The 19,906-nt window shown below is 32.7% G+C and overlaps 1 protein-coding gene across 1 annotated transcript; it reads left to right on the top strand.

Annotated features, from left to right (window-relative positions):
* The first annotated feature begins 760 nt into the window (after positions 1–760).
* LOC149260172 (bidirectional sugar transporter SWEET3b-like) lies at positions 761–18,928 on the top strand. The gene is made up of 7 exons (XM_089457143.1): positions 761–851; positions 17,520–17,556; positions 17,720–17,942; positions 18,082–18,243; positions 18,365–18,487; positions 18,589–18,783; positions 18,869–18,928. The coding sequence occupies exons 1-7, from the start codon at positions 761–763 to the stop codon at positions 18,926–18,928; spliced, it is 891 nt and encodes a 296-aa protein (XP_089313269.1).
* The last annotated feature ends 978 nt before the right edge of the window (positions 18,929–19,906 follow it).

Genomic DNA, 19,906 nt, shown 5'->3' with positions numbered 1-19,906 from the left:
CTGTTGGAGGATCTGGAGTTTGATATGTAGATCGACTATTGGAGGATCTGTTGTTGGATCTGTAGATCAGGTACTGGATTACTAGATGTATAAATTGGACCAGTGGATCCGTTTTTGGAGCCGTGGCTTTGTCACAATGAATAATCACATTGTAGAGATGTACCTGAATGAGAGCAATAAGCTTGATGGGAGATATTATTCCAACTGCAAGTTCAAGATGAAGACATTGCTCTAGGGTTCCAGTGTGTGGAAACTTTCAAACATAGATGAAGTAAAGATGACTACAACTAGTGGTGCAGTGGTGCCACAACTGTATCGATTGAGGAGTGGGAAAAGAGGGAAAATAAAGAAAAGGTGTTGTTGAAGATGTCGGTAAAAGACATCATAATCCCTCACATCTGAGAATGTAAGATTACTAATGAGATTTGGGTGACACTCAAGGATTCTTATGAAACCAAAAATACAAATTACCTATTGTTTCTAAAGAGTAAGATTCTCTCCATCAGAATGGAGTGGAATGAAAACATTGTTGAATTCATCTCACAGATCAAAGAACTGAGAGGCCAGTTGGGAGACAATAGGGGAGAAAGTGTCCAATATAGATCTCGTCGCAATTACATTAAATGGCATGATAGAGGATTATCAATTGTTCATTACAGGGCTTGTGGTGAGGGAGAAGGCTCCCACCTTTGAAGACTTGACAGGGATCTTGATGCAAGAAGTAGAGAGGCATATGAATCTAAAGCCTTAGAATGTAGATATGGCGTTGGTGGTGAAGAAAAAGTTCTTCAAAGGGAAACTAAGAGGAGGAAAAAAAAGCGGTGGTACATTAGAGAAAAGGCCATTTCAAGGTAAGTCATCTGCTAGAAATGATTCTAAAAATTGAGTGTTTTTAATGTGGCAGAACTAGTCATATTGCTAGAGATTGTTATAAAAAGAAGATTAATGAATCTAGACATAGACACAAGAGGCATACAAGGAATTTTTTTCGTGAAGATCAGAATCATGATATTTAATTATTTTTGTTTGATGTTTCTCTTTTTGCTGAGACCGATGAGGCTGAAACATGGTTTGTGGATTTTGGAGCATCCAATCATATGATAGATAATAAACACTATTATGAAAATTTCAAGGAGACCAGCAATTGTGTGAACATATACCTGGGAGATGACATAGCATATCAAATTAGGGGGTATGGAGATATTCCTTTGATATTGCCTAATGGTAATATTAGGTGCATCCAAAATTCCATGTATGTACTTCATATTAAAAAGAATTTGATCATTGTATCAAGAGTACAAGTTGGATGCCTTTATAAGTTGAATGTTACAAGTGTGCCACATCAACCTTTAACTTCAGTGACTATGAAAACATAGATCCTTTGGCATCAAAGGTTTGGTCACATCAACCTTCATAGCTTATCGCTGCTATAAAAACAAGGTATGGTTGATGGACTTCTTGTTTTAAAGAATGAACATATTGATTGTGAAGGTTGTGCACTTGGGAAAATGCACAAGGATGAATTTACCTGTAGTTTAAATAGGAGAAAGAAATATATATTTTAACTTGTGCATACTAATATATGTGTAACCATGCAAACAAGGTCCTTTGGTGGAGCTTATTATTTTTTCCTATTTGTTGATTACTGCACAAGATATTCTTGGGTATAATTTCTTATAATTCATGCTTTCAAATATTTAAAAAAAATCAGAAATATGGTTAAAAAGCATATGGGGAAATTCATCAAAATTCTTCGTTCAGATCAAGGGGGAGAATATAGGCTTGGAAAATTCATCAAATATTATAGATATCATGAGATAGAACAACATTTTACAGTAACCCACACTCGACAACATAATGGGGTTGTAGAGAGGAAGAACAAAACTTTGGTGGAGTGTGCATGCAACATGATAAAAGGTAAGATCCTATCAAATGGTTATTGGGTAGAAGCTATTAGTACTGCAGTTTACTTAAGGAATAGAAGTCCAACTAGAAGTCGATCTCAAGATTACATTTGAGGCTTTGTATGGTTTCAAACCTGCACTCCATCACTTGAGAGTATTTGGTGCTAAATCTTTTGCACACATCCTTATGGAAGATAGCAAGAAATTGTATGCTAAAGATGTAAAGTGCATATTTGTAGGGTATTGTTTTAATTTCAAATCATATAAGATGTTTAAGCCATCTACTCATAAGGGTTTTGTGAGTAGATATGTTATCTTTCATGAACAAGTCAATAAAGGGAATAAGGAAAAAAATTATGAGGAGTGGCACATGCCTTTACTGATTCATGATAGTAATGATTAAGCCAAGATAGTCATTTACAACAGCACAAACAATAAAAAAAGGAACCTAGCAATGTGGATACATTCAACAATGCAATTCCATTTAGAGGTGAGCGGGAAATCACATAGGAAAGAATTGAAGCAAGTCCATTACCAAGGAGATCAGGTAGGTAGACTCACTTACCTACAAGGTACAAAGATTATGCTCTTATGACTAGTATTTTAAATGTTGCTAAGCCGATGAATTATAATGAAGAAAACCAATATGATGAATGTAGGTCAGCGATGAAATAAGAGTATGAGTCCATAATTAAAAATGAAACTTGGAAATTTGTTGAACTGCCAAAAGTAAAAGAACCCATGGGTTGTAAATGGTTATTTAAACCTAAGTTCAAAGTAGATAGTAGTGTAGACAAGTATAAAGCTAGGTTGGTGGCCAAAGGGTACTCACAGAAAGAAGGAATTGATTATGAGGACACTTTTTCTCTTGTATCTAAGTTAAATACTATTAGGATGTTAATAGCTCTAGCTACAAAGTACCATTGAATTTTACATAAACTACATGTGAAATATTCTTTTCTAAATCGAGAGTTGAAAGAAGAGGTATATTTAAATAAACTAGAAGGGTTTATGAAAAAGGTGTAGGAACACTTTGTCTATAAATTAAAAAAGGCATTGTATGGATTGAAACAGGCTCCCAGATCTTGGTATGAGAAAATAGACTCTTTCTTCTTACATCGTGGTTATAACAGAAGTAAAAATGACCCAAATATGTATACCAGATTCAATTCAAAGGGGAAGATTGTGTTGATTTCCTTTTATTTTGATGATTTGATTGTTACTGGAAATTTAATGAATTGATTGAAGAAATTTAAGGGAATATGTCACGGGTATTGAAAATGAAAGGCCTTGGAGAACTACATTATTGTTTGGGTCTTGAAGTTTGGAGGCAATTTGGCCAGACTTTTGTTACTCAAGGAAAGTATGTCAGGGAATTATTGAAGAAATTAAAAATGGATCAGTGTAAAGATGCTTCAGTACCTATACAAAAGAATGCTAAATTTTAGAATGATGATGGTTTTAAAGAGGTAGATGCTACATTTTACAAGAAACTGGTTGGAAGTTTGATTTATTTCACTACAAGCATACCTGACTTAGCATATTGAGTCAGTTTGTTGAGTCAGTTCATGACAAAACCTCTTGAAAATCATTGGGACGCAGTAAAAGGAGTCTTAAGGTATCTTTAAGGAACTATAAATTTAATCATTAAATATACTGAATATTTTTTTGTTAAATTGACAAGTTATTAAGATTTAGATTCGGTTAGAGATCTGAATGATAGAAGATCTATAACAGAGTATGTTTTCAATATCAAGTCTGGGGTTGTTTCTTGGTGCAGTAAAAAATAGAGTATTGTATCTTTATCATTAGAATAAGTAGAGTATCAAGTCGTATGTGCAGCCACTTGTGAAGCAATTTGGTTGAAGAGACTCCTTCATGATTTAGGAGAAGAATAAAAGGATGCTAAAATGATCAAATGCGACAACCAAAGTTCAATCAAGCTCGCAAGTAATCATGTTTTTGACAAAAACACAAAACAAATTGATACTCAATTTCATTTTGTTAGAGAAAAGATTCAGTCCTGAGAATTTTTTATTGAGTATGGTAATACCTGTGAAAATGTAGTTGATATATTAAGCAAGGCTCTTGGGAAGACTAAATTTGATTTTTTTAGTGATATGTTAGGTGTGACAGTGAATCCTTTCTCCATTAAGGGGGAGAGTTGAAAATAATGGAGAAAGTTTGTTTCACGGTTGTGTGTGTGTTTTAGATTAGAGTTACTTCCTATTATCTAAGAGATGGTTTTTATCTCCCTAAATTGAATGTAAGCTTATATATTTATGATTTAATTATTAATGTGATAGAGTGTTCTTATTGAGTAGTTTCCAGGTGTAGCTTGCTCACCTATAAGCTACTGATTTTAGTGTGAAAGTTTCATTCCATGTTTTTCTTTCTATTATTTAACATAACAACCATCAAAGAATTTAATAACAATTGAATAATTGATTTTTTTTTTTTTTTTTTTGGACCATTTTCACACGGGCCAAAAAAATTTAAATTATATATTCAACTAAGAGATAACCCCGAGTGACACCAATAATTTATAATGACAATGTAGTTTAATTAAAACATATTTTAAATTTTTTTTGGGTCATTTTATGAAGTTGGGGAGCGGTTTCTTAGAATGATAATTTTGAATGGTATAAAATTCACAATTTTCTAAGAAGCGGAGTTCATCTAAACATTAAACATGTTAACTAATAGGAAATCATAATTTCACCGAAAATAAAAAACATATAATAACTACATTGTGCCATAGTAAATAATTGAATTTGACATGGAATATGAATACAATATCGAACATTTCACTTTGACGGTTGTGAGGAAAGAAATATAGAAATGAATGCATTAGCACATGAAAGATCAATCATAAGCACTCGAGTAACATGTACCCTTCTGTTGTTTCTTGACATATATATGTAGACCGAGTCAGTCTTCACAATTCTCTCATGTTGCATGAAGTTTATTTTATATTTTATTATTAATAATAATTATTTGTTCGTTTATTTTGATAAGCACCAAGTCATATCCATGCATAAACAAAGGAAACCCAAGTAAAATTGCAAGAAAAGAAACGGGCATAAGTAACACCCCACCTTTATAACTGTATGCTTTGAGAACGTTGTTAGAAAGAGAATTATGGACCTCCTCGTTGTCAGGATCAAATAAAGAACTTTCATTTTGAGATGAAAGAAATGATGAACAACTTTGTACCCTTGGGGGTTAGAATTTTAAGTTTTTCAACATTATCATATAATTAAATATTACTTATATATTGATGGTAGAGCATGATAAATTCATAAACAAACAAAAAAATTCAAGGCTACTTTCATAAGGAAGAGATGTTGCTTAAAAATTTGAATGGTTTATTTTTTTGAGATTAGAATAATAAGTAGATATAAAATTTTATGGAGAGATCATGTAGCCATTTTATTTCTTACTTTGATGCTAATTTCTTTCTTAAATTTAGTATTTACATGTGACCTGTGGAAATAACATAAAAACTATATGAAAAATGAGAATAATAATTGCATTCCAATACTTCATTTTAATTATAATTACTAGTGTTTTTTGGTTTATGTATTAGCTAGGCTTCTAATAATAAGATAAATTCAAGAATTTGTTTTATTTCTACACATTAGTCATCATTGTTTTCGGCTTCATGTTGTAGAGGTTTTTTCTTCCGTTCTTCCACGCTTTCTATTTTGCATAATTTCTTTTGTTATTCAACTTTCATTACCATCTTCCTCTGGTTTATCTTTTACATCAACATGTAGTTCAAATATTGTTGAAAAAATATATCTATCAAGCTCTATAAAGTCAAAAAATACATCTTTATTTTCTTTCATCTCCTCTTCCATCGTCCCAAAAACTTCAAGAAATATAATGGTTGCTTTTATCATTTTTATTCCTTCTTCTACTCTAACTATTGTACCTTTTCCACACCAAATTTTTTCTTTATTGTGCTTTGGATTTTCTACATAAATAATCCATAAAATTCCATGTATACTCTATTGGATATTTTTTCACAAAAGATATACTAACATATATTAGAAAATCAGAAATCCACACTATGAGGGTCAACTCTTCCATATATTTCTAGATTCATTAATTATTGTATTATGCTTATGCATGTAACATATAAGATATAAAATGTATAAAATAATGAAATATAACTCACAAACTACAATGAACACAATATATGATCTAGGGAACTTGTATGATAGAAAACCCACTTGAAAGGTGAGGTTGTTATGCTCTCTCCTCATTTGAATCAAAATGAATGCAAGTACAAAGGACAGAGACCTGTGGCCTATAGGTTGCTAAAATGCAAAAATATTCTATCATTTTTTTCTCTATCTAACCACTCTTAGCTATTGTTCTCATATATGTAGAATGAAACCTTTTTTTCTCCTATTTTCCTAGCTATAACATAGAGTCGATAGCCTACTAGTGCTTAAGTTTGACTCTTTCAACTCTTAAATACATTTATAACATTGATTGTTATAGAATATGATTCATCATGATCTTGTGGATAACCCTTTTTCCATGAATAATTGTGGCTCACATGGTATCTCCTCAAATCAAGGTGGTCAAACTAAAAATGTCAAATTCTAGGTGGGATAAAATTTTCATATATAATCTCTGTAAGGTTTTTCTTGTGCCATTGAATAAGTACCTACATGTAAAATATTGCTATGAGGTGAAATACTTTATGAAAAAAGGTATGCCCCTGCCACCAACACAAAAAATATGACATTAAATACCTTAAACTACTTTCAAAAGATTTAAGACCCTAATTCAAGAAACATGACCCACTAATAAAAAAGGGCTTTGTGAGTTGATTCCTCACAATTTTCCAATATGAAAACATCAAAATGGATTAATGATGTTCAGACCTATGTTTTTTAGTTATGGCATCTTTTCAATATCATCCTTTACGTTCATCATATTTAATATTGTTAAGCCTCTTCCGAGGAAACGCTAATTTAGTATCATAATAAAATTTAACATTCATGATTATGTTCTTCTCATATTTTTCTTTTGCTACTAAGGAAGTTTTAATTTCATCTCCTGCATGTGTTTATTTATAGTGGGCTTCACTTTTGTCACTATGTTCATGTTCTACATCTTGTACAAAGTTGGATTTTTCTTCTACAAATTTTTCAACGTATTTTTTTTGTAGAATTTAGAATAGCTACACTATCCATGTCTTGTAAATATTCTTTTTCTTTGATAGGTTCTTCTAAATAATCTTCTTTTATTTGTATAATTTCAAAATCTTTCATTTCGTCTTATACAATTATACTTCCATCAACTATAACACTTTGTGACTTTATTTGATGACAATAATTGTTTCTCCCCTTTCAATGTATCTCATATCAAGACTATGTCAAGTCTATTGCTATTAAAATTTTGGGAAGAATGTTGTCATTGAAGCCTTTTTCAATGAAAAAAAATTGTTACATAATCATTGTTGTTCATTTTGAAAGGGTGCTTCTAACCTTGAATCACGGCTTTATAGACAACTTGACAACTTGATTTGAGATATTTTCAAATCCATTGAACATAATTTCCCATAATTCTTCTATACATAATATGGTTTGTATGTTAATGGTCCAAAATATCATAGCTTTTACCAAAGAAAATATGAGGTGGTGCAATATAATAATAACTGGTAAATCTATCCATACTTCTAACTCTTAAGGGAATGAAATCGCCTTCAACAACTAGAGATGAAAAGAAAAGTGTTAAAAATTCATTTTACCTTTCATATTTTTCTTCTTTCACTCCATCCTATTTCCTGTTAATTTTGTTATCTCTTCCTATTTTATACTTTCTTTGCCATTTATGTCCTTAAATAACCGTGCACAGTTCAACCGAAATATTTTTCCCCATAATTTTCTTTTACCAGAAATAAATCAACCAACTGATTTAAATAATTTCCATTGTAAAAATTCAAACACTTTTTCAAATTAGTAGATCCATGTATAAATATAAATAAAAAAACCTTGACAATCTTTTTGTTTTCGTGTAATAAATCATAAACATATTCGTAGAAATCCAAAACTAAATATTTAAATAATATTGAATAGCTAATCATCGCTGGTTGATTCTATAAAAAATAAGAATTTCATAATTCCATGCAAAGAAAATGTCATGCTAGCAAGGGATTTAATCCAGTACTCTTTTGTTGCATTCCTCGTTAATGGCAGTGTTAATCCAATGCTCCCCGTGTGTTTCATGGATCCGTTAAACCTAGCGATGTGTCTATTTACTAACACCTATGGGTTTTGGTGTAATGGCAATCGTGACTCCAAAAGGTGGTATCAGAGCCAAAAGGTCTCGAGTTCGAAACAAAGCTGGCTCACGTTGAGGGGGGAGATTGTTGTGCTCGCCATTAATGGCGGTGTTAATCAAACACTCCCCATGTGTTTCGTGGATCCATTAAATCTAGCGATGTGTCTGTTTACTAACACCTATGGGTTTTGCTGTAATGGAAATCGTGACTCCAACATCTTTGACCAATGACCAGTGGCTAGGTAAAGAGAGACTGATCTAACTATTTGACTTAGGCTCTCATTAAAATGATTGAAGATTTGACTAAAACCTTGATCATGCTTAGAAGATTAGATAAGACCTCTATGGAATAGGAAAATTATTACATATCAAAACTTCAATGCATTTTACTAATTACACACCAAAACTTCAATGCATTTTACTAAACATCACACATAAATACAACAAGTATTTGTTTAAGATAGAAATTTTATCTTAACCGCACAATCAACTAGTTGAGAAAATATCTCAACCAAAGACCAAAGCAAGATCTATATTAGTTGTATTAAATCTCTCAAATCCAACTAATTAACGATCACATAATAATTACATCTATTATGATGAATCTAATTCAATGTGCATAAGACAAGTACGATTTAGATCTCGAAGCCCCTCCCTTAACAAGTACTTGTCTAGATCCTCTTGTCTATAACGTCTTCATTAGCTTATTTAAAGTTTTTCTAAATTGCATAGAGAAAACACCATCAAGTTTTTTCATAACCCTCGTAAAGTTGTAGTTAGAAAATTGGATTCTTGAGTCTCACTCTTGAACTCTTGAATCAGGGATCTCTTGGATTTAATTATTGAACAAAAACCCAAGCTGTTGCATAACCTCAACGGAGGACTCCTCCCGTGTATTCAACAAATGAGAGATCCCTTCCTATATACAAATATTTGGACAATCATTCATATTGAGTTTTACACCACTTGATCTCTTAAAATAGTTGCTTCAGACACAATAAATCACATTTTTGCAATAACTAAACTACTAGTCATTCTATGGATGAGTTCCCATCCACCGATATATATCGACACCAATAATTGTACTTGTCGGTTATGTAGGAATGTCATATAGACACAAAATGTATCTAAAGCCAATTTTATAAAATAACCTCTTTATCTGATTGTAAATTTCAACATCACTTAATTTACAAACAAATTATATACAAAATGACTATATCACCACATTTATAGGAACCATGGTTCAAACCTCTGAAACTCAACGTTATTTACATATTGTGCAGAAAAAAAAGTATGAGGAACACCACAAGTGTCGTCAATCTTATATGGGCCAATGCCTTGTGTTACACCTTGGTTGAAGGCACAATAAACAAAATCATATGCTCGGCTCCATAATAGCTCCAATAGAAACCAAATTAAATTAAGAGAACTCTTGATAGGAAGCATAGTAACAACCACACCTCCTCTGTAGTCCCTGACATGTGGATGTAATTGCATCTAGTGAAGTCTTACACATATCTCGCAAACACTCATTATTCCCTCATGCAAAACATCAACGCATACACACCGTCATTGGATCTGTGCAGTAAGATGCGGTCCCCTCATCAGTGGCTCAAGTGCACTCGATGACCTTTCTTCATTATTCCTCCAACAATCCTCATGATTTCTAATACACCTTTGAAATCATCAGAAGGAGTGTTATGATCGTGGGAATTGTCCTTTCCTTATGTTACCAAAGGTTCCATGCACATTCAAGATCAGGAAAAGCACAAATCGCACTTTATGTGTATAAAGAAATCAAAATAGCCACAAGTGATTTATCTGAAAAACAACAATTGTGTGCAGGAGGTTTCAGAATAACTTATGTAGGAAGTTTGTACAACCTTGTTCTAATAGAAGCCTCCAACGGTTTCTACATTTCCTCAAATGTAAATAGTTCTTTGTATGACGTCGATTGATGTAATCGAATTGCCAATAAATACCTATACGGAAAATTTGAACATCTTTAGTAAACTTTGCAAGTAAGAGTGGCCATATCCACACACTTAAAAAACTCACAACACAATGCACTTAATGTTAATCTAGTCCTATAGTTAAGTAATCACAACACAATACACTTAATGTTAATCTATTCCTATAGTCAATTAATCACAACAAAATACACTTATTGTTAATGTATTTCTATAGTCAAGTAATCTTACCTCTCTCTCACAGTCACATATACGTGGTCCTTCCCTCAAGTGAGTTAACCACCAATGTCTCTCATACCAAATAGAGAAACCAATTGCATAGTAAAACTTCCTTGCATTTTACTAAACATCACACATAAATACAACAAGTATTGTATTGGTTTAAGATAGAAATTCTATCTTAACCAAAAAATCAACTAGTTGAGAAAATATTTTAACCAAACACTAAAGTACGAGCTATATTAGTCGGACTAAATCTCTCAAATCCGACTAATTAACAATCACACAACAATTACATTTATGATGATGGATCTTGTTTAATGTGCATAAGACAAGTAAGAGTTAAATCTCCAAATTATAGTGTCTCGATGGTTTTGATATGGTCAACTTAAAGGAGTGGAAATAATTATGTTTCTCATAGTGAAATCAATAATGCATTAAGAAAAAAACCTTTAAAATCCTAGGTTATCTAAAAACGATAATATTTAAAATAAATTCTGAGCTGTATTTGAATAAATACCCACCAAAGCAAATGTTAATTTTACAACTACGAGTTGGTGTTTAGCCATTCAAATTTCTTAAATTGCTTGAGTATAGAGAAATAAGTAAACACAAAATATCATTCACATATCCTTTAAAAGGATATTTAATAGATTAATAATTTTATATTCATAGTCTATACGTGAATTTATCTGGAAGAAAAGATGGCACATAAAATATATACCAGTACAAAGTAAAGTATTTATGTGGTAAATCTTGTTAAGGAAAATAGTATTTTATTACAAGATAAATATTACAGCTATACTTACTCACATAGGATCCTCATCTCTCGAAACGCACATATGAAGTAGGAATTCTTATAATAGTTTTAGTAATTATATTTTGATTCGTAGAACAATGAAAATAACCGCAACAATGGTAAATTAGTTTTACATTTTATTTTATTTAATTGTTATCATATTCAAATAATTTCTATCTTGACAAAAAAATTCCTAATGCCTTACCAAGGACCTATCACTTTTTCTACAAAACAAGAATCTAGACACCATCACAACGTTTCTATCAATAATGGTTTTATATGTCTTCATATTTTTCATGAGTTTAGACCTTCTTAACATCAACTTGACCTAAAATAATAACCCATCTGAAAAAATGGTACTTTATATCAATGTATTTGTTCTTGCTATGATAAGATAGATTTGTACGCAAATGTAAATAACACCTTCTAAAATCCTAGGTTATCTAATAACGATAATATTTAAAATAAATCCTTAGCTGTATTTGGATAAATACCCACAAAAGCAAATGTTAATTTTACAACTAGGAGTTGGTGTTTAGGAATTCAAATTGCTTAATTTGCTTGAGTATAGAAAAATAAGTAAACACAAAATATCATTCAAATATCCTTTAAAAGGATATTTAATAGATTAATAATTTTATATTCACAGTCTCTACGTGAATGTATCCGAAAGAAAAGATGGCACATAAAATATATACCAGTACAAAATATTTATGTGGTAAATCTTGTTAAGGAAAATACTATTTTATTACAAGATAGATATTACAGCTATATTTACTCACATAGGGTCCTAATCTCTCGAAACCCACATATGAAGTAGCAATTCTTATAATAGTTTTAGTAATTATATTTTGGTTCGTAGAACAATGAAAATAACCGCAACAATGTTACAATAGTAAATTAATTTTACATTTTATTTTATTTAATTGTTATCTTATTCAAATAATTTCTATCTTGAAAAAAAAATCCTAATGCCCTACCAAAGACCTATCACTTTTTCTACAAAACAAGAATCTAGACACCATCACAACTTTTCTATCAATAATGGTTTTATAAATATGTCTTCATATTTTTCATGAGTTTGGACCTTCCTAACAACAACTCAACCTAAACTGATAACACATCTGAAAAAATAGTACTTTATATCAATGTGTTTGTTCTTACTATGATAAGATAGATTTGTATCCAAATGCAAATAACTTTGTCTATCAAAAAATCTAGCTATGTTATTTAGTATTCTCCCAACATCATCTTGAACATCCTTCAACCAAATTTCCTCTTTTCAAGCATGTGAGATAGTAAGTGTATAAAGAAACTATTTCATGAAGCTTTGACATCCAAATGATAGACCCACTTACAAGATTAAAGACATATCCCGAAGTATAGCTTCTCTTGTCCAAGTTAGTTCCAAAATCTAAATCAACATATATACATATATAATATTTACAACAATTATAGGTTATACAATAATAGTTGGTGTCTCTAAGGAACCAAAGCACCCATTTCACTGGAACCCAATTCTCTTTTATTATATTTTACATGAACCTATCAATAACATCCACTGGACATGAAATATATGATCTAGTAGAAACCATCGTGTGGATCATACTTCAGATGAAATTAAGATATGGTACAAAAGACATGTAATCATTTTATTTTTCACAATTAGGACATAAACCCGAAGAAATCTTAAAAAGGGAAGTGAAAGGAATATTAATTAGTTTCACATTGTTCATCCCAAACTTATTTGTTATCTACATATTTATGCTACAAAAGTTTGAGCTTGCCATTTTTCTTGTCTTCAGGAATGTCAATCCTCAATATTTTCTTACATCTCCTAGCTCCTTCATATCAAATGTACTATTCATCTAAGTCTTCAACTTGTTGCTCTTGTCCAATCCTTTACTTGCAATGGAAATATTGCCAGCATACAACACTAAGATAGTGAATATGTCATTCAAAATTTTAAAGTCAACACAATGATCATACTCACTTCAAGTATAATTGAACAGATAACGAAGGAGTCAAAATTTTTGTACGAGTACATGGATGACCGTTTCAGGCTATATGATGATTTTTTAGTCTTCCAAACTAATATTACATTTTGATGTTGCACAAATGATTTTAGATGTTCTATATAAATATCCTCACCCAAATATCTATATAAAAAAAAATATTTTAACATTTAATTTCTCTAACTCAAAATTATGAAAAAAGAACGAATGCTAACACAATATGAACATATACAAGTTTACCAACTGACCAAAAAAATTCTTGGGAATATATACATTGAAAGTGAGAGTAACCTTTTCGAACTACTATGGCCTCATACTTTTAAATATTACCATCAATTCCTCTTTTCGACTTGAAAATGAATTTACATCCAATAAATTTTCTATCTTTTGGAGGTTCTACTAGATCTCAGATCCTCTTTCTCTCCAACGAATCCATTTCTTCTTTCATCTCTACCATCCATTTGGAATTTTTTATGTCATCTAGTTCTTCCAAGAAACAATAAGGTTCCCTATCATTAGTATCCAGAGCAATAATTGAGATGAAATAAGTATACCTTTTAGGAGGGTTTTTTCTTGTGTAGATCTTCTCAATGTTGGTTTTCGACTTTTAACACTTTCTCAAATGTCTTCAAGATCTAAAATTTATTTATCATCAAAAGATTATTCTTTCTTCCATGTGTTTATAGATTGTTCAATATCAATATATATTTTTTTTGGGGGCTTGTTCCTATAACTATTCCTATTTTAAAACACCTTTTGCATGATATGATTTAGTAAGAGAAGATTCTTCAAATGTCAAATCTCTGTGGATGATGATTTTATGGGCAATAGGATCCCATAACGCATATCCTTTACCAACATCATCAAAACCAACAGAAATGTATTTATTTGATTTAGGGTTTAATTTAGAAGAATGATTCTTAGGAATAAGAGTATTACTCATAACAACCAAAAAAATTAAATTTGATTAATCACATGTGTAACACCGCACGCCATAATTACCCTCTTTTACAAGCTTGGCAGAGTAAACATGTGCTGAGAATTATTATGCATGAACCATCTTCCAATACCTAGTTATGGAAATGGGGTGTCCCTTTTTAACTTGTCCAAAACTTACGGCAACACTCAAGCACACTTGATTACACCCTTAGTAGTTTGATTTCGTTGGTGACTTTTTCCCTGAGCTGACACCACTTTCTAACCTCACATAGAACCCATCCACATGCATGTAGTCTTTCTTGTGTGGCTAAAGAGCTCCATCTGCATGCATAACTCAGCCTCTATGTGACTATGGCTGAAAATTCCCTAAACAGAGAGTGTGTTCATGAAACCTATTCTTGGTTTTCAAGGCTAGCCTATACATCAACTACCCAAATTTTTGCATAACATTCCATAAGTCTCTCAGCAGTTTCTACGAGTCTTCAAGCTCTATTTCAAAGTCTTATTCTTACTCAAGCTTGTATAACACATAAGATTCATTTAAACAAACATTTTTTAAACATAGTAAATGTGGGTCATGAATGCAAATATGTTAACTATTTCCTTAGTTTCATCAAATTTTCATCAAGAAGGCTCACTACTCTCTCAAGCAAGTTGCAATAGACTCTTATTATCTCATGCATTCATTTAAGTTTTCATTAGCTTATTAAATCATCAACAAGGTCAATAACGAAATAACATCATATAATAAGAGATATACCATGCATGTAATCAACATTTAACCAGAATGGAGCCATGACAATTAGTCATAAAATCAACACAATATTCAATACTTTCTCATTGATCTCAATAAGGAATAACACATAATTACATATGCATAGTGTCAACCAAGTCAGGGACTTCCACATACCACCCAACCATATATTGGGCTAAACCAAATCTTTCTTTTAGCCAATCACCCCCATGCCATATTCAAAGCATGAATGTCGGATCACATGGGATAAACCAAGGAGTAACCAAAACAAGGAATCTAGAGGAAACCAACTCCACCCTAAAGTGAGAATTATTTCACCTAAACTAGTCCATAAATTACCAAAACCTATACAAGATTGGATGCCTCAGAATTCCTTCACCATACCCAGAGGAATTTTCATATCTCCACCCACCTATCAAGACCTTCCTAGAGAAAACTATCTCCACTCTCAACCCTTGGGATTTTCCCGAGACCACCTCAACCAAGATCCAAAATCTACCAGTAATCCAAATCTTAACCAAACAAGGAACCCACTAGCATGGATACAACATTGTAAATCTAGTAAAATATCCATGCAAATGACAAAAAATGACCAATAAACCAATGCATTAATCATGCATTCAAATCCAAGCATGATAAACCACATATAAATACTATTACTTGTAAAACTTCTCCTGCTAGTTGTTGTTCCAATCTTCCTCTTTTCCTACTTCCTTTCCTTACTTATTTCTTTCTTGAGTCCAAGTGCTTTCCAAGTGATATCTCCTTTGCACTTCTCTTAATAAGTCTCTCTCTTGCTCTTTTCCAAAGTGAATAATGCTAGAATGTTGTCTCTCCCAATTTATTTTCTTTTTCATTTCAGTTTTTGTCATTTTACCTTGCACACATATTCTTGTCTCTTCATCTTCCTTTTCTCTTATTTTCCTCTATTTCTTGTATTAAATTTCCATTTATTGCATTTTTCTCTTATCAAATCTAATGTCAATTTCCATAACCAATAAATAAATAATTAACTATATGTGATTCCCAATGTAATGTTTTCCCCTTTATTCAACTTGGAAAATGTGTCCCATGACCATTTTTTTATTTTCCTTTTATACTTCCCATTTATTACATAGAATTTGAACCTAGGGCTATAAAAACCCCTCCCTCTTTAGGGAACACCGTCCTTGGTGTTCTATGACACATAAATAGACAAAACTGTTAGAAAACATGACAATATACTTCTTATGGAACTTTACAAATGTAGTTTGATGCAATATTTACAATGACATAATGCTTATTGGAGTGTTATAAGAAAAACTCAATAAAGCATCTACAATGACATACACACATAAATATTTTTGTACATATACCAAGTCACATTTTCTTCAACCAACAAATAAAGAAGGATTTAATTTTAGCTCGATCTCTCGTTGTAGCTCCACCTGCAATACATGTTAATTAATCACATGATCAACATCCCATGCATATCCTTTAAACAATGAAACATGGAAAACATCATGGATTTTCACTGATGGAGGTAGATAAAATTTGTACACCACTAGTCCAATCCTCTCAAGGATCTCAAAAGGCCCACAATATCAAGGTTCCAACTTGGCACATGATCCAATATTCAAAGAGCTCTTCTTGGGCTTAATTCTTAAGTGCACATGCTCTCACACCTGAAACTCTGTAAATACCCTATGCTGATCCACATAGCTCTTCTGCTTATCCTGTGCTTCCTCCAACTTATTCTTAACTTTGGGCCACCAAAATTTTGGAGTTTGACATAAAAAATTCTTGGCCATGAAAATTTTGGAATTTGACATAAAAAATTCATGGCCACCTAAATTTTAAAGCTTTCTAATTGTGTTTTTGATAATGTAAATGGATTTAGTATCATCAAAAGTCATGAGCCACCAAAATCTTAGAGCTAGATATCAAAAACTATGGGCGGCCAAAATTTTAGAGCTCGAAAACTCTAACCTATATTTACAAAAAAATTTGCCTAATTTTACCAAAATCATATGGAAATTTTCATAATTTTCTAGTGGGAAAATTGGAAACCTAATTAGTCTAAACAAAACCGTACCAAACCAGATAAACCTAACCTAGTGGGATATCATAATCGATGAGGATCTATGTTTTCTTACCTTACTGTACTCGTATATTTACCCAGCATTTGTGATATTTTTATGCTACCATCTCGTCTTTTGCTCTGTTGTCGAATAGCTGACAATATACGTGCAGGGACCCGCAGAGATCACGTTCCCGCAACCCTTCAACGAATGGAAGTAAAATTTACACCAGAGCTATAAGTATGCACCCCACACTATAGTATCTTCACCCCCTCGTTTTTCGCTTTTAAGTTTAACCATCCCGCAGACACAGAGTTTCGCGTTTCCAGAACATAGAAACGATGAATAACTTTGTACGTCTAGGGGCTGGCATTTTAGGTTCGTCAACACTACCGTACTCCGCAATATTATGTTAGCTCTCTTTTTTTTGTTATTATAAACGTCATAGTTTTCAAGTTGGACGTATAGATTGAATGTTTAGATTCTAGTTCCTGTTAAACTGTAGCTGAACTATATAGTAACGTCAGCATCTGGTTAATCTTACATGACTTTACAGGAAGTGCCATTGCTCTTCTTATGTACGGAGCATCAATGTAAGTGTAATAGTTATCACCGCATAACCCATATTATTAATTTCTGATATTATTTTAGTGTAATCGCCCTGAATAGTACTAGGTTGAAGCGAGTTATTGAGATGAGGAAGGCAGAGAGGCTCATGGTATTAATAAATGATGATAATATTTTAACCCTGAACAGAACCACATTCAAGAAGGTGATCCAAATGAGAAGTACGGAGAGTTTTTCAGGCTTTCCATACGCAATAGCGTTGTACAGCTGCATTCTGTACACGTGGTATGGATCGCCTCTAATCAGCAATGGGTGGGAAAACATTGTTGTTATGGTTGTCAATGTTGTTGGCTTCCTACTTGAGTGCTGCTTTATTTGCATCTATCTCACTTTCGCTCCACCTAAACCCAAGGTATTATCTTGTCATATTTATTTGCTGCAAATAGTTTTGAGGTTACATAAGACCTATTTTTGTCAATCAACATGACATAGATCCTTGGTATCATTTGGCAGTTCAAAATCAGTTAATGTTCAATGAATATTTCTTGCAGAGGAAAATGGTAGGAATGATTATAGGCGTGTTGATGGTGTTTGGAACTATTGCAATAACTTCCTTTTTGGCTATCCATGATCACAACAAAAGGAAGGCTGTTGTAGGAACTGCAGGGTTAGTGGCAACTGCCATTCTCTACGCTTCTCCACTATCTGTAATTGTAAGCTTTACACTGCATTAGCTCTTTATAATGGCGCATCCATCGTTTAGATTTAGTTATTGTTACGTGTACAACATGGCATTTATTGTTAATATTTCTTACCCAGTTTCTTAAACTGCAGCGAACGGTAATTCAAACCAAGAGCGTGGAATTCATGCCCAGCTTCTATTTCTCCTTCTTTGCTTTCCTTGGGAGTGTGCTTTGGATGGTATATGGCGCTCTTACCGAGGATATCATCATCATGGTAAGGTTACTACTTTATATCATAGAATTCCTCTGGCGTATAGTGTTTCTTGTTCTCACCGATGTTATAAGCTACAACTGAATCATACTTTGTTTTTGCAGGCACCAAACTTTGTCGGTGTGCCATTAGGGTTGTCTCAGATGATTTTATTCTGTGTTTATCGAGCCAAAAAGAGCCAACGCATTGAAAACGAAAATATGGATGGAGGCAAACAACGGGACTTTATCAAAGAGAGGAGCGACGTGGAAAAACCAAAATGCCCCTTGGATGACCAAGATATCGAAATGCAGTTGAATGTATGACTTGGCCGAAGCTAACCAAACTCTTTATCGTCTGCGATAAAATTTGCATCGTATTTTCGTTATTTTACACACTTGCTAGTGTGCAGCCATATCGAATTACGACTCGGGCTTTCAGTCAGTGCATGATACCGAAGTGTGATAAGTTCATGTAAAATTCTGTGGACTCTATGATTTATTAAAACAGTCCAGTTTCCATTTCTGTCATTCAGCAATGTCCGTAAATCTTGTGCAGTGTCCGTAAATCTTGTGATATCTATATAGAAGAATGTAAAATTTAAATCTATTATCATAGAATTTAATTAAATTTTGAACCAGCGAAGCACAAAACATTTGGGGTATCCATATGCGTAAAGCGAAAGCAACTTTAGTGCAACTCTCAGCTTCGAATGCGATGCACGCCCAAACTCGAATTTCAAACAAATGGCTGACAAATGCATGACGAAATCATGACTGAAATATGCCAGACAGAATAATGGAAAGCGAAAAATAGTAGGCTTGATGTAACATATGCATGTTGGGTATTTTTCAATGGGAAAATACCAAAATCAACAAAATAACCACCACAGAGACAATGCTCTGTTTCCTCTGTCCAGGATCTTTTGCATGGGGAAGCTTTTAAAAACAAATTAACTCAGAACACAGCATTACACAGTCACAAAAAAAACTTCTATTGATTTAAAACAAAAACTGTTACAAACTTCATCCTCTGCGCAGAGAGGGATTCACTGAAAAACTGTCTCCTTCATTTCTGGTCTTCCACTGCTGTGGGTGTTACAAAACAGCTTCAAACTACCTCTTGCTTTTGCGATGAGCAAGCAATACAATACATCTTTGTTTTAAAAATGAATTCCGCACTGCTGTGCGTTCATTACATTTTCATGAACAACAAAAAGAATGCGCACAGGCTCAACACCATTACAATGCACCTCTGTTCTTTATGAACCTCTCGCGCTGGCACAATACCATGTTCTTCGTGAAAAACACACAAAAAAAATCACGCACACCACCGTGCGCAGGCACCATACCCATAAAAACTAATTCACATCGGCCCCTTTTTTTTTACTGCATATACATACGGGCTCAACACAACGTTTTTGTATATAAAACATACAAAAAA

Source organism: Pinus tabuliformis, chromosome 6 (genome assembly GCF_031772625.1).
Source record: "Pinus tabuliformis cultivar Carrire ecotype Pingquan chromosome 6, CPIR1, whole genome shotgun sequence".
Classification (NCBI taxonomy): domain Eukaryota; kingdom Viridiplantae; phylum Streptophyta; class Pinopsida; order Pinales; family Pinaceae; genus Pinus; species Pinus tabuliformis.
Note: the sequence above shows the minus strand (reverse complement) of the source record. Positions and strands in the feature narration are given on the sequence as shown.